Source organism: Ambystoma mexicanum, chromosome 12 (assembly GCF_040938575.1).
Source record: "Ambystoma mexicanum isolate Mex_15411 chromosome 12, UKY_AmexF1_1, whole genome shotgun sequence".
In the NCBI taxonomy this organism is placed as follows: domain Eukaryota; kingdom Metazoa; phylum Chordata; class Amphibia; order Caudata; family Ambystomatidae; genus Ambystoma; species Ambystoma mexicanum.
Window position 1 is genome coordinate 10,141,254 of NC_090936.1, and position 16,375 is coordinate 10,157,628.

At 45.6% G+C, this 16,375-nt stretch overlaps 1 protein-coding gene across 7 annotated transcripts in view; it reads right to left on the bottom strand.

Annotated features, from left to right (window-relative positions):
- The window catches only part of CACNA2D1 (calcium voltage-gated channel auxiliary subunit alpha2delta 1), a 1,412,752-nt gene that overhangs the window by 494,917 nt on the left and 901,460 nt on the right, over window positions 1-16,375 (bottom strand). For all 7 annotated transcript variants that reach the window (XM_069627805.1, XM_069627804.1, XM_069627806.1 and 4 more), the window contains exon 7: window positions 12,064-12,195. In XM_069627805.1, the coding sequence (XP_069483906.1) occupies window positions 12,064-12,195 (132 nt within the window). The remainder of the gene's footprint in view (window positions 1-12,063; window positions 12,196-16,375) is intronic.

Below are 16,375 nucleotides of genomic sequence, written 5' to 3' on the forward strand. Positions count from 1 at the left end.
ATGGATAAAGCATTTCATACTTCTGTATCAGTGGACTGTTCCATGTCATGTTGTCATTAGTGTTAAGTGTAATAACATATGTATCAAAAGAGGTCACCAACAATATTCTAACTTATTTATTCAGTAATGTGACATTTGATGTAATTATTGATCTCATCAGTGATCTCCTGCATGATGTAATTAGTGATTTCATATATGATGTCAGCATTGTGGTCATACTGCACAACAGGGTGCGCATAGTAAAAGTGGACTTGCTCAAAATGCAATTGCTGAATTTCAGGGGCTCTTTTCACATTAAACTGATGACCTTAACTCCTCCTACCTAATATTTTTCACCGAATATATGAAGGGGCCTACCCTGTAGTTAGGGTGAAGTTGCTCAACTCAATGAAACTTTTTGGGTGGCTTATAACGTTGTCCCTCCTGTATAAATCCTAACCAAACTTTTTTTTTAAAGTATATGGCCCCCTCAGAAAAATTCTGCAAAGGCGGGCAAACCTGCAGAGGGGTCCCAACATTTTTAAAATCATCACAGATGCAATGGAAAAAAAAATTTCTTGTGCCTACAGCCCAAACTTCTGGGTGGATTTGTACCAAACTTGTGCGAGGAGCGGCGGCTTAGTCCAGAAAGTAGGGGAAAAATGTCTGATATTTGGGTCTGGTCCGCGGACTCATTTCCTTATTCAGAGTCTGCGGACACCCACTGGACCAATCAGAGAGCAGTGTGACATTTGCAGATATCATACGCACCGACTAATTGGTCAATTAAAAAACATGAGATGTGTCAAAACATTTAAAACGGATACCATGTTGGATTTGCGAACAGCGCCCATATTCAACAGACATCGCAGTTAAAAAATACAACATTGCACTTGGGGAGTTGAGGGATGATGAGGATGGGATGGGATATGGCCATGGAAAGCCATAAATCAGGTGTTTTTCTTCTAATGATTCGACAAACTGTTCGGGGACAGTATTGTGATATTCGCAAACATCTTAGATGTTCAGGGAGATCCATCCATAATTCTGCATTACATGGTCGGTGAAAGGCAGTTTCTGGATGGCTTATAACTTTGATGCCACTCAATGAAACTGCATGAAATATTCTAGACCTGGCCCTGAAGGGTTCTGCAAAGTCAGGTGCTCTTTCGACCAAGAGGGAAAATAATTAGAGGGGGTGCCAAAATATTTGAAATACTTATACATTTAGTGCCATTTGACGAACCTGCACAAAAGATGGCAAACAGATTTTAGACCCAGATTTCAATGTTTCTGCAAAGTTTGATGGGATTTTGTCAAGTGGGGCAAAATTAGAGGGGGTCTCAACATTTCTAGATGGGTTACAACTTTGTTGCTGCTTGACAAATCTGCACACAAGTTTTGAGAATATTTCTAGACTCAACCTTGAATGTTTGTGCAACGTCTGAATGAATTTTGTAAAGTGGGGGCTAAGAATATATGTACATTAAAATAAAACATGAACGGATCTGCAGCAAACTCGTGCAAGGAGCATTGGCAAGCACCGAAAGCATAGTTTTGCAAATGTACCCATGTTTTTTTTATATTTTAAAGCGTCATAATCCAGGTACAAAAAAATAGTGATATAACTTTGGTGACTTAGGTATAGTCTGAGGTCATGGGCAGTAACCAGGTCATCCGGGTCATGCACAAAGGCCTTGACGCGGGCAATCTGGACACTGGCCATGACCACGAGGGACCGGCAATGGGGTTAAAGTGGGCATGGCCACCAGGGACCGGCTATGTGGTAAAGTTTTTCAAAATCGAGATTGGTTTGAATGGGAAAAAACATTAGTATGCTAGCGGCTACAGCCCAAAGTGCTTGACAGGATTGTATCAAACATTCGCGGGGAGCATCAGCAAGGACCTCAACGCATGGTCTTGCAAATCTGTCTTGTGTTTCATTTTTCCAAAGTGTCAAAATGTAAGTGCAAAAAAAATGATTATAACTTTGGTGCATTGACAGAGGCCCTGGCCCTCGACAATGGGAAGACAAATTCTGTTTGCGGCTGCAGCTTGAAGTGCTGGACGGGACAACAACAAACTTGCACAAGGAGAATCAGCAAGGACCTAAATGCATGCTTTGCAAATCTATCCTGTGTTTTACTTTTTAGAAAATGTCAAAAGTGAGTACAACCAAAAGTGATATAACTTTGCTGCCTGGGCAGTGGGCCTGATCCTCGGAAAGGACAAATGTCTAATCTGATTTGCCTATTGGGGAATGCAGCATGGCCAAACCCATGCCCCATGGATTGTGGAGGCTAGCTATGCCTGCAAGCCATGAGCACTGGCCATTGCTTACATTATTAGGGTATAGTGGACACTAAACTAGGATACAGAGTAGGTGCAGTGGATAACAGCTGTGGTTCGGTGGGGCTGGGGTCATGGCATCCCCAGCGTGCACGGCTGATAACGACACATATCAGGATGCCTTGCAAAACATATGTTTGTTAAAGGTGGTTTACAGTTCTTTCATATGTGTTAAAAGAGGAATTATTGATGTTATATATAGTGATGTAACATCATGACACATTTTCACTCATAAAAAAGGGACATTATGGTTAAGTTACACTAATCAAAACCTAAGAAATTCAGTGAAATAAGTTTGTTAAAGGGACGTTATGGTTACAAGTGAAACCAAAACCCCCCAGTAGTTTGCCAGTTTTGGTAAGCTAAGCCACCACTGTACTCTGCTAAAACTAATACCCAGGACATCAAAGGTGACATCACAAATGTCTTTGATGACATTACATATGAAAATAATGTTGATGAAAAGTCCCTACAAGGGTTTGTGTTTATAATGTTGGCAATAAGATGTCAGGGTGATCAGGAGACCTATCATGAACTACTTTATGTATTAAATAATGTACTCATCTAAACAAAACATGATATTGGAGTGTTGTTGTTAATACAGGAATCTAATCATACATACACACAGGCAATCACTGTAGCATGCACCATTGAAGTACAGTATTTTTAATATGGTAATATTGGACAGTAAAATAATAAATGCGAACCTATCAGAATGTTGACTAATGGTAAACTTTGAATTAGCAATTCAATACTTACTACAATTGTGCTGGTACAAACAATACATACAAAGGCCCCTAATGCATACAAATTAGAGGTGCATACAGGCAAACTAAAGCAAGGAAGAAAGAAACAACATCACCAGAAAATGTCAATAGCATTAAAGTTCATCTTCATGTATACAAATGAATTGTGTGTTTGAGGCCTGCCTATTGCCCCATGTACGTGCACCATGAGCTGAGACCAAACCCTAAGGAAAGTACATAGTATATAGCACCTTTAGAATTTTCATATTCCGACTGACAGTGAACAAAAACACCTGGCCTAGATATGTCAGAGAGCAATAACTTATAGCCTAGATATGTGATGTCATCAGTGATGTCATCAATGATGCCATTTGTAATGTTACCTTTGATGTCCTGGATGTTACTCTTAGCAGTGCACAGTGGTGGGGCCAGTTATGGTTGCTTAGCTTACCATAACCGGCAAACGTCTGAGGTTTCTCAGTTTTACTTGTAAACATAACATCCCTTTAACAACGTTTTTTCACTGAATATATATACATGTGTGTGTGTATATATATATATATATATATATATATATATAGAGAGAGAGCGAGAGAGAGAGTTTTTTTCTGGTGTTTCTCCTATGCCTATTTCGAAAAATTAAACCAAATGTAATAAACAATAACTCCTTTTATTTTATTTTCAGAAGGTCTACCAAATTCACACAGACTTTTTTTTAAGCAGCTTTCGATTATTTAATGGTCCGTATTGATGCTGCTTTCACGTATCGGGTTTAGCGAGGAGACGCTTTTGTTTAACGTTAACTATACGTGGTGAGCGCCTCAGCTGCAGAGAGTGGCGCATAAAAACGCTGCCGGGTCAATGGCCTGGAACCTTTCCCATTCGCGTTTATCGGCAGGCAATTGCGGTCTCGTTTATTTATGTGTGCGGCATTACCGGTTCGGCCTATGTTTGTGTTTTTAATCAATGGAAGTGACGTGTTTAAGTGCCCATGAAGCTGAGGGCATAATTGGGCGGCATGCAGATAGGTGCAATGCATGCACAGCCCACACCCCTCCCCGTCAAGCTTTTGCAAGGGTCCATGCCAATTCAACAACATGCTCTGCATAAATGATTACGCGTGATGTTCCCGCCACAATCCTCACAGTACACACATCAAACTGCTTAATTAACTCAATTGTTTAGAGAGTTTGTTCATTTTTACCTAAAGCCCAGAATCCATTGGGGTGCTTCAGTAACTGTCGCAAGTGACACCCAAATAAAATACCCAAGCAAAACCCTAACAACGTCCTGAGAGTGAAAATGGGGCTATTCCCAAATATGTGCCTCTCCAATTAGTGCAAGCACACACGGCTCTACTGACAATATATGCAACCATTTGCAGGCAGGGGATGACAAAAAGGCGGCAAAATAATGAGCCTATCTGCATATGCAAAATGAGTGCACAATTATGAGCATATCTGCATACGCAAAATGGGTGCACGATCATGAGCATATCTGCATATGCAAAATGGTGCACGATTATGAGCATATCTGCATATGCAAAATGGGTGCACGATTATGAGCATATCTGCATATGCAAAATGGGGGCAAGATAATGAGCCTATCTGCATATGCAAAATGTTGGCAAGATAATGAGCCTATCTGCATATGGAAAATGGGGGCAAGATAATGAGCCTATCTGCATATGCAAAATGGGGGCAAGATAATGAGCCTATCTGCATATGGAAAATGGGTGCACGATTATGAGCATATCTGCATATGCAAAATGGTGCACGATTATGAGCATATCTGCATATGCAATATGGGGGCAAGATAAAGAGCCTATCTGCATATGCAAAATGGGTGCACGATTATGAGCATATCTGCATACGTAAAATGGGTGCACGATTATGAGCATATCTGCATATGCAAAATGGTGCACGATTATGAGCCTATCTGCATATGCAAAATTGGGGCAAGATAATGAGCCTATCTGCATATGTAAAATGGGGGCAAGGTAATGAGCCTATCTGCATATATAAAATGGGTGTGGCCAGAAATAGGTGCATTAAATCATAGGGTCACTCATGAAGGAAAGTAAGCAACAAAGAGCCTGATTCATGAAAAAGTGCGCAATGACCACACAACGACTCTGTGCCAAGAATAAACCTGCAAGGCACTACATGCAGCGTTTCCAATGCACACTTTGTGTATTCATGGATTCAAATGCACATTTCAACAAAACCCGCAAAAAGAATCGAGCTGTGCGAGGAACACCCACAACAGTCCCCAACGCAAACCAAAAACAAAGGCATAGATCAACTTTTACGCAAAGCTCTGCGTCCACCTCTGACTCAACATCCAGCACCCCAGGTACTCTGCGCAAAGTCCCACGTAAGTAACGGCTGCACCCCAGCTACTCTGCGTGAGGTACCACTAAGTAACAACTGCATCCCTGTGACCTGTCCCCTCTACTCCCACCAGACCCAAACTGCCGACACATACCCTGACTGCACAGCAGCCCGCTCAAGTCCTCACATCACCCACCATCAGCCTCTCCTCTAAGGGACGAGTCCTGACCCCTTCAGATGTGCTCACTAGCCACAAACCATGGCCAACCCGACCTCGCAAAGTCGCACAACGCATCTGAAGCAGTACTCATCCAGTAGTTCACTGCCCGACCTCAGCCCACAACACTGGGAGATCTGCAACTTGACCCTGCACATGCGAACACCACCACATGCAGCAAACGACACACCCACGCCAGACTTTTTCAAGAAACAACTGTCTCAGAGTGAGCACACAGCACACGCCAGCTACCCGGCCTGCAAAACCCAAAGTAGCCAAGGCCTCTGCCATTAACAATGCTACTGCCGGCATCAAGCCCATGCCTTTGTCCACTTTGCCACCCCGCTCCAAGCAACCCTATCACACAGGGTATCAAGTGGGATGCCATAATGATGTAAATTATAATACGCCTTGTACTGGTACCTGCCATTGCTGAGCACTAAGCCACACATGTTTGTTTATTTATTTATTTTTGTTTATTTATTTATATAGCGCTCTTGACCCGGGGGTATATATGCGCTTTGAGCATCAGGTTACAGGTAAAAGACAATAGTACAGTATTAATAGGGCATAGATAATAGTATACAAACAATATACATACAATTGGACATTCAGGGTGCATACATATGTAGTAGGACGGTTATTTGTTGGTTAACCAGGAGATGACCTTAGTTCTGAAGGGTTGGAAAGTAGGTGTAGATTTAATATCCAGTGGGATGGAGTTCCAGAGTTGTGATGCCAAAGTTGGGAAGCTGGATCCTCCGGCTCTTTTAAGGGAGAATTTGGGAACTGTTAGTTGTAATGAGTTGGACGATCTGGTGGTTCTAGTGTTCTGTCTTAGTGTAAATTTGTTCGAGAGGTAGGGTGGGGCAAGATGATTAAGGGCTTTGTAAGTAAGGCATATGGTTTTCAAGTCTATTTTCTGTTGGATGGACAACCATTTGCAGGCAGTTCTGGTGGCGGAGATGTGTTCCCTTCTAGGAATATTGAGGGCGGCACGTAGTGCGTTGTTTTGTAGAACTTGCAATTTATTGATTACTGTTTTGTTGGCACCTACATAGAGGCTATTACAGTAATCCAGTTTAGATTGGATGAGTGCTCTGGCTAGGATGAGACAGTTGCTAGGGGAGATCAGTGGTCTGCAGGCCCTGATTAGTTTACCAGTGTAGGCCGTGGCTGAGGCGGTCATATTGATTTGTTTAATTAGGTTAATGTTCGTGTCTAGGTAGAAACCAAGGGTTTTTACACTCTTGGCGATGGGTATGGTGTTACCGTCAATAGTGAAGCTAGTGTAGCCGGGACAGAGTTTACTGATAGTGTTAGGTGAGCCGACAAGAAGCAATTCAGTCTTGTCATCATTCAGGCATAGGCCATGTGTGGCCATCCATGCCTGAATGATGGAAAAGACTTCATTGATCCATTTGGCGTCCTTGTTGTAGTTGCCTGATAGGGTGAGGAGTATCTGGGTGTCATCTGCATAGTTAGTGTAGGTGACACCCAGATTGTCCAGCTTGTCGAATAAAGGCTTGGTGAAAATATTGTAAAGGGTGGGTGAGACACAGGATCCTTGTGGGACACCGCAGGTGATGGGGATGGGGTCAGCCGCTGCTAGGGGGGAGAAGACCCGCATGGTTCTGTTGTCCAGGAAAGATTGGATCCATGTGACTGCAGAGTGGGAGAAGTGTGCTGCCAGAGACAAATGGTTGCACAAGATTTTATGGTCGACCAGGTCAAAGGCAGCGGAGAGGTCAAGGAGAAGAAGGATGGCAGCCTTATTTTTGTCTTTGAGTTCGTCTATCTGGCATTTGAGATCAACAAGGGCCGTTTCTGTCCCGTGTTGTGGTTGAAAGCCAGATTGGCGAGTTCCTAGTAGGTGATTGGCCTCGAGGTAGTCCTGAATTTGTAAATAAGCCACTCTATCCAAGATTTTTAGTAGGAATGGGACGGTGGTAATAGGTCTGTAATTCGTAGGGATGTCAGGGTTGAGAGTAGTTTTTTTTAGTAGAGGTAGGACCCAGGACTGTTTCAGATTGCTGGGGACCATGTTGTTGGCGAAGGACAGGTTTATTAATTTAGTGATAAATGGGGAGAGATCCCTAGCTGCATCTTTTATGATTTGTGCGGGGCAGCTGTCCCCCTTGCAATTCGATGGTTTAAGGGATGCTATAATTTTCTGAACCTCCAATATAGATACCTTTTTGAAGGTGAAGCCTGAACTAGTGGCAGTAGGTGGAAGGGGTGTGGGGATGGAGGTGGGATCGAGAGTAAGTTGTTGTCGTTTGTTGTTGATTTTGGTTTGGAGCCCTGAGATTTTGTTGGCTAGGGCATTCTGGATCCCTGTGCACCAAGGTTTGTCCTTAGTGCAAGAGTCAGTGGGGGTAATGGGGTTTTCTAATTCCTTTAGTATGTTAAAGAGCTCTTTAGTACTGGAGCTTGCCTGGGAGATCCTAGTATTGAGAGAATCTTTCTTGGCACGTATAATCTCATTTTTGTAGAGGGTGGAGATGTTGGTGAGATTAGTTCTGTTATTTATGGAAGGCACTGATTTCCAGAGTGCTTCAAGTTTGTTTTTTTGTTGACGAAGGGTTTTGAGCTCCGGGGTGAACCATGTGTTCAGGTGCGCTTTGGGTATTCCTTTGCGCAGTTTCAGTGGGGCAATGATGTCAATGGCTTTGGCCATGGACTCATTGTAGGCATTGACCAGTTGGTTCAAGTCCGTTGTAACGGGTAGTGCGTTTAAAGTAGGGATCACCAGAGGTATTAGGGCTTCCGCTGTGATATTGCTCTTTTTCCTAGTAGGGCAGGCAGGTGCAATAATAGGCCTTTTATGTGCTGAATTGCTGGTAAGAATGTCAAACGGGAGGAGGTGGTGGTCAGTCCAGATAAGTTGTGTGGGATCTTCCGTAGTAATGTTGCAATTAAGGGTAGTTATCCAGTCGAGGATTCTACCTTTCGAGTGGGTGGGTTTGGAACAGAGTTGTTGGAGGCCATGCTCCTCTAATGCCATGGCCAGGGCAGTGGCTGGGGTGTCTAGGGGGTCGTTAAACCCGAGATTAAAGTCTCCGAGTATAATCAGTTGTGCTGAAGGTTTGGAGCTTTCAGCAACTAGTGAGGTGATGTCTTCCTCAAATGAGCCAGGAGGGCCCGGGGGTCGGTAAATTAAGTGCAGTGTAATAGTACTTTTAGGGGAGGTTTGAACTTTGACTGTAATATGTTCACAGGATTTGAGTGGGGGAGCAGAGGATAGTCTGATGTCAAGCGTGGACTTAAAGATAATAGCTACGCCGCCTCCTCGAGCGTTCGGTCTATCTGCTCTAAGGATGGTGTAGTTGAAGGTATGGCTAGGGTAAGAGATGGACCTGCAGCATCGTGCAGCCATGTTTCGGTTACCGCAAGGAAGTCCAGGTTGTTTGTTAGAATAATGTCTGCAACTTCTGTGGCATGGGCGACTAATGATCTGACATTTAGGAGAGCTCCTTTAAGACTGGGATGGATGGTGTTGATGGGAGTTATAGTGTGAGGGTTGGTCTTATTGAGTGATTTGGCTGGGCCTTTGCTGGGTTTGTGGTGGGTTCTGGCGCCAAGTCTAGAGTTCCGATCGGAGGGGATGAGGGTAGTGTTACGGGAGTTAGTTGGGTTAGCTAATGTAGAGGTGTTGTAGTCGATGGTATGGCATGATGCTCTCGTGTTGATGGGGTTCTGCTTGTGGTCAGCTAGGTGAGTATTAGCTGCGACATGCGGAGCGTGTGCATGTCTATGGGTGGGATGGGCGGACTTGGTATCCGGGGGGAAGGCTGGTGTAGTGGGCAGGAATGGTGTAGGGCAGGTGATCGGGTGGTGTCTTGGGCAGGCGGGTCTGACTAAACCATTATTATGGGCTAGGTAACTGTTGCCAGTGCAGGGTATGTTACTTTGCATGACACAGAAAGGGAACATGATCGCAGTCAGGCAGAATAGCATGCTGGGGCTGAGGTGATGTACAGAGGGGTGGCGTGTAGGGGGCATTGGTGTTATAGGTGGGGCGCAGCACAATGCGAATGAGGTCTAGGCGACCTTGGGGCACAACACAGTGCAAGTGGGGTCTGGGCGACCTTGGGGCACAACACAGTGCAAGTGGGGTCTGGGCGATCATAGGGCACAACACAGTGCAAGTGGGGTCTGGGCGACCATAGGGCACAACATAATGCAAGTGGGGTCTAGGCGACTATAGGGCACAACACAATGCAAGTGGGGTCTAGGCGATCATAAGGCACAACACAATGCAAGTGGGGTCTAGGCGACCATAGGGCACAACACAATGCAGGTGGGGTCTAGGCGACCTTAGGGCACAACACAGTGCAAGTGGGGTCTGGGCGACCATAGGGCACAATACAATGCAGGTGGGGTCTAGGCGACCTTAGGGCACAACACAATGCAAGTGGGGTCTAGGCGACCATAGGGCACAACACAGTGCAAGTGGGGTCTGGGCGACCATAGGGCACAACACAATGCAAGTGGGGTCTAGGCGACCTTAGGGCACAACACAATGCAAGTGGGGTCTAGGCGACCATAGGGCACAACACAATGCAAGTGGGGTCTAGGCGACCTTAGGGCACAACACAATGCAAGTGGGGTCTAGGCGACCAGTACCTGGTCTAGTACCTGGTACTGTCTCTTTGCCGGTGAATACTTGCTCCACTGACCATGTGCCTACCAATGCCAGCATGGCCATCACGGCTTCCAGCTCTACCCATGTTGCTGCATGCACTGACGCTGCAGTATCGAATGTATGCACCATGAATATCATCCCTGCCAATGGTAGTTGCACCACAAATGCACCTAGACTCACCTAGGCTGCTGCATGCACCTACGCCGCAGCACCAAAGGTTTGCTCGATGAAAAATACCCCTGTTAATGCTAGATGTTTGGAAATAGCTAAATAGGTCAACCTTCCCAGCCCTACTTTCTCTTGCACCAACTCTGCCCACTGAAAACATGCCCACCGGAAAATGCCACGCAAGCTGCTAGCTCTCTGTGCTCCACACAGACAAGCAACAATCTTACTGCCATAAGCAGAGATGGTCCAGTCTCCACAAACATCTCCTTGCCCAAGGAAGTGAGCTCAACCGCACCAGATGAGGTCCATTACATGAGCTATGCCCCAATCCTCGCTCGTTCGTTACCTGCACATGCCCTCGACATAAATTACCTCCTCCCTTCTCGTGACCTAGATGCTCTGGCCATCTCCGAGACGTGGCTTCATGAAGCATCGTACCCAGCCCTATTCTAGCCACCCCCCCCAGGCTACTCGATCCACCGAAAAGACCGACCCCCAACATCTCATTCAAATTCATGAACTAAAGGTACCTGATCTGGGAAAACAAGCATCTCTGTGAACACAATCAAACGTGATGTCCACTTTAGGTAATTAAGATGTAAACACCATTCCAAAGTCTATATGTAAGGTCAACATTTAGCAAACAACATGACTGGCATGGATAATAACCTTGGCAGCAAAATCCCCCTAATATGTTGGAGAGTGCTGAAGCCTGAAAGCTGGCGTAACTTGCCCACTAAAATGGGCAGCTGAGAATGCCCACTGTTGCTTTCCTAGATATCAGGCCACCACTTCCTTTCTTTGACAGATTCCCTAAGGGCTGGCAAGGATGAGTGTTCCGCCGAGTGACAGAGATGTGTTCAGTGAAGACGACGCGTCTGATTGGTGGAAGGCGCGCTGCGGGGAGTTGTGAGCTTAGCGGGAAGCGTCAATCCTGAATTCCCCACACCTTGGAATAGTGTTGGGGTCTGGTGCTAAATTATGCATTCCTCATTATGCCTCGGCTTCTAAGGTAATCTTCCTGAATCACAGACCGTCTCATTAATAAGTCTGGCTCGTGCTTATTTCTAAGGCGCATTGTAATAAAAAAGCCGAACAAATAAGGTATGATCAAGGAACCTGTGTCTACTATCAAAATATGATTTGGGTCAATTTGACCTCCAACATTTGACCTAATCAAATTTGATCTAATTTATTTGATATTTTTATTGGTCTAAAATGCAGGGGAGACCCCCCCATCCCTGCCACTTCCCCTCAACCTAATGTATACCCTTACCCACCCCCATATATATATTTAATCAGATGTGACCGAAAAGAAGGTCAAAAAAATGTTATCAAATGTTTTAGGTCAATTAGGCTAAAACCTCAAGATTTACTTTGACATTTTAAAACGGCACATTTAGTTGCACATCATTAAGAGAAATCGAATGGAAATGACTTGACATGTTTCTTATGAGGTGAGACATGGTGACTTGTGCTACTCATGATCTGATGCTCAATGCAATAGGCTCAGGTGGGGTGCAGGCAGGGGGAGGTCAACAGAAGACACAGACACTTGAAGCAATTGCAAGGAGGGCCCATGCAGCGCTTGCCCTGGCAGGGGGTCCACTGACATGGGGTTACCTGGGTAATAGAGGGCCACGCCGGTGGCGCTTCCGAACACCTGCCAAAGTAGAGAGGGGTCTTCATCCCAGTTCTTTTTGAAGACCCCATCGAGGGCCCCGGTCCAGTTGAGCTCGTTCAGGACGATGGTCGCTGCAAGAAGAGAGATAGAGGCTCAGTTCAAAACAAGGCTCTTAGTAAAGAGGCAATCATTCTTTTCCTGCTGTACAACTTGCAATCTTGCGTTTGGTCCTAACATTATCTGTCATATTCAACAGCACCTCACAATATTTTCATTTTGTTCAACAAAATATATGTTTGTTGTATTTTGCATTTTCCAATCTTTCTACTGCAAATAACAGAGATTAATATGAACAAATATATATGTATTCACTGTAGAGATGATCGAACATGTAAATCGCCAAACACCCAGAATTGTTTGGTTTTTGCTCTTGCAAACCTTTCTAGGCTACCGAGGAGTGCAAACTAAGATTCCCCAAAAGAGGTCCGGATGCTACCATCCCCCACAAGCCCTACTGCCCTAGCACCACTGAAAACAGAAGCTAAAGCTTACATTATTCTGATGGTGGGATAGGACATGGGGAGAAGTGGAGGAGAGGGGGGAGATTATCTTTCTAGGTGGGGAACGTTTGCACCATCGAAAGTGACCCACAAATATGCATTGGTCTCTAATTGTTTGGTTCTGTGACCGTCAAATATTCATCGCCCGTAAATCCCCTTTGGGGAAGTCACACAGATTTAACTCATCAAGCTTTATAATGAAATGTGAAGCCGCCCCTTCCAGGTTTTGCACAGGTAATCATCAGGATCCACACAGGCCTTGACATTAATGACACAACTGACTGAGCTATCTTCCTCGCTCAAACATGCAAAATGCCTTTATCGGAACAGTGTATTGCAATTTTTTCATGTAAACCCCTTCTGTTAATAATCAGGCACACTAAAAGACCACAACTGGGCCAACTTTACGTCGGTCTGGTGGCTTCACTACAACACCAAGTGCCATCCTCACAGTACACTCACTCACACAACCCCCATGTGCAACGCGTGTACCGCATCAAGCTGTCCATTTACATACTTGCTTCTTTTTATAGCCATGTATCTGAGTCTTTTCATTAGTTCATCGTTCAGGAAGTAATGAAGACAAGAGGAAATAATACTAAATAACTACTTGTCCATTTTAAGTTTTTGGAATTCCAGATCGTTTCTAACCAGGGAGAAAAAGCGGCTCCAGAGTTTGGGAACATCACCCCTTCAAGAAATGTTAGGCTCCCACAGTGTCTGTTCCTCCCCCCGAATGGCTACCAGCCAAGCAGGGCATTTACAAGGACTCTGCTGGGAGGGGGAGACAATGGGGGTCATACAAGTTTGGAGGCAGCCATGGTGCTATTAGTGCCATGGCTGCCTCCAAAGTCGTGTCTGGGTTCCTTGAATGGGGACTTACCAGGTCATTCCAACCTTGGAGGACCCGGTAAGTCCCCATTCAAAATACCCTTCCCCATTCCCATTTGTGCCCCCATAGGGCTCAATGGGAATGGGGAGGGAGCTAATAACGGGCTTGTTAATAACGGCCCGTTATTAGCTCCCTGGTCCCCTAGCGGCTCCCACTAAGGGCGCTGGTAAAACCAGCCGTCCTTAGCAGGACCCGCTAAGGGACCTCGTAATACGGCAGTAAGGGGTTAACGGCACTGGCATCCTTACTGGCGCTATTAACCCCTTACCGCTGCACTCGTAATGTGGCCCAATGTAATGGGTTTAGGGAAGAGATCACGTGGTCATGCTTAACTGGCTGAAAATAACCTGCTCGCAGCATCACGCCTTGCCCATTACATGTAGGGATCACTTTGGAAATAAGTTAACAGCTGTATCTGTAGAGCACATGTTCACCCCACTCAGTAATGGTACTCATTTTATCGACCTCGGAAGGATGAAGGGCTGAGTGGAGCTGTCAGGATTCAAACCTGTGACCCTGAGTCAAACACAGGACCCTGTAGTGGATGGATTAGTTTTTGAGCCACCGACCCAATCAGGACCACTTTGTATTGTTCAGCCTTGAGCAGACACTCGACTGTTGCCCCACAATCAGCTGGCGGGGTCAACGGATCTTGGCCTTTAGGGTGAATCAGACGGACATTGGAGTTCTTAAAGCCAGCTGATTTTACCAATTTATACATGGTAGGAATTTGCCCATCAACTGACCACCCCCTGAGCATGGTTTATTTTGTAATGGTCAACAATACATACTTTATCTTGATAAGTAGCCATCCAAACCACAACGTGCTTAGGGTACAGCTTGACATGCCTAAGACCACAGGCAGCTGAGTGCTGTGTATACAGCTGTGCCACACCAGTACTGGGGATCAGAGGCGCCCAGTTACAAATCTCCTAGTTGTTTCATGCAGGCACTAAAAAGTAACGGCAGAAACCTTGCAAACCCTACAGAGCATGGGCAAACAAAAGTGGGCAGTGATAAAGGGGATACCCCAGTTCATCTCTGTCCCCCCAATGCGTGCAAGCCTTCTCAGGATGTCAAGTAACATCTCACGGTTGATGAAGTCAAAGGCCACCTGAAGACCAGACCCCTCCAGCACCTGGACCACTGCGGTTTCTTTCCTGCAGCCAGTTCCCCATCCCTACTGGTGAGGGGGGGGTCAGGCTATATCGGCCACCAACAGAAGCCCTAATTAGAGGCGTCCCAGCAGGGGGTAAAATACCCCCTGCAATCAGGTCACTACTCCCAACAAAGGTGGGCAGGGTATAAACGCGAGGTTTCCCTCTGACTCTTTATGCCGCTTGCGCTGCTCAGGGGATGTGTCCTGACCAGTGCCGCGAGCAGCCGCTTCCACAAAGGGGTCCTGCACTACATGTAAAGTCTGACTAAACACAGTGGGCCTCATTACACGGACGGCAGTAAGGATTAACGGTCACCGTTAATGGCAACGGTGACTGTTAACCCTTACCGCCGTACTACGAGGTCCCTTTGCGGGTTGGAGGATTTAACGCCTGCTTCTTGCAGGCGTTAAAATCCAACCCGCTAAGGGACCTCGGAGCTAATTACGGCACCGCAAAATTCCGGTGGCGTAATTAGCGCCTTCCCTATTTCCATAGAGCCCTATGGGGCAGAAATGGGAATGGGGAAGGGCAATGGCAGAAAGGGGATTTACCGCCCCTCCAACCTTGGAATGGGGCGGTAAATCCCCTTTCCGCCAAGGCGGTGCCGGTATTTTACCGGCATGAGCCATGGCGCTAATAGCACCATGGCTCACCGCCTACCGTGTAATGAGGCCCAGTGTTCATTTCAGTACTAGCAAAAGAACTTCGTTTTGAGAGAAAACAAATCCAATTTTCTATGGTAAAATAGAAATTCACTTGCTTTAAAACACTTCAGTCAGCAGTGTGAGCTACATGCTTACTCGCTGAAAAAAAAAAAAACCTTTTACTGCCAACTTCCCAAAACAGTCAGTGAAATAGTCTTTAGTCTAATTCCTGTATTGAGAACTGGTCATCTATATGTTTGTGTAACTGCACAGTAACACTTTTGAATGTCTTTTCAAATTAAAATTTAAAAAAAATGATTTTGAGAGTTGAACCCCTCTGAAACCGCATCGGGGCCTCCACTGCGCCTTCGAAGACCATCCCCCACAAGTATGAGGACTTGAGGGTGTGCATTGAAATATCACACTCCACTTCTACTGACAGTTAGGATACATTATGGGTTATGATGGAAAGGGGAAGTCGAGTTTTATTTTTTGTAAAGTCACGGTACCCTACATGTTTCTTTACCATAAACATGAATTAACCAGGCTAACTCATGGCAGAGCTTTTCGTTTCTGCACAGAGATAAACCTTTTTGTAAGCAGGAGTGGCAATGGCAGTTTTACCAGAAAAGAGGAAGAGCCGGAGTTGTATTATAGCTGATTGCTATATAACTATCATGTCAACATTTCATTTGCTCATTTCAGCAGGCACTCAAGTGTATTAATGGACTTACGTTGCCTTTTTTGGAACGTTGTGTTTGGACCAGCCAAATAGTTCCACGCAAATTAAGGGCGTTATTACCCAGCATTTGCTTGGAAATGTCACTCTTGACCAGCTGTGCCATGGGGAATACCGTGATGCCTTCCCACGCCCCCTGCCCGGATGGCGGTACAGCCTTGCCATGACTCCCACAGTGCCAACACCCGGCTTGTCTACACGAAGCGAGGACGGCCATCGTATGCACAGACTCGCAATGCGGCCTTGATGCGCGGTGCGGATCGGCTGCCATGGGTGCAAAAGCTGCAGATCTAGGGGTGCAATGAATGGGCACCAG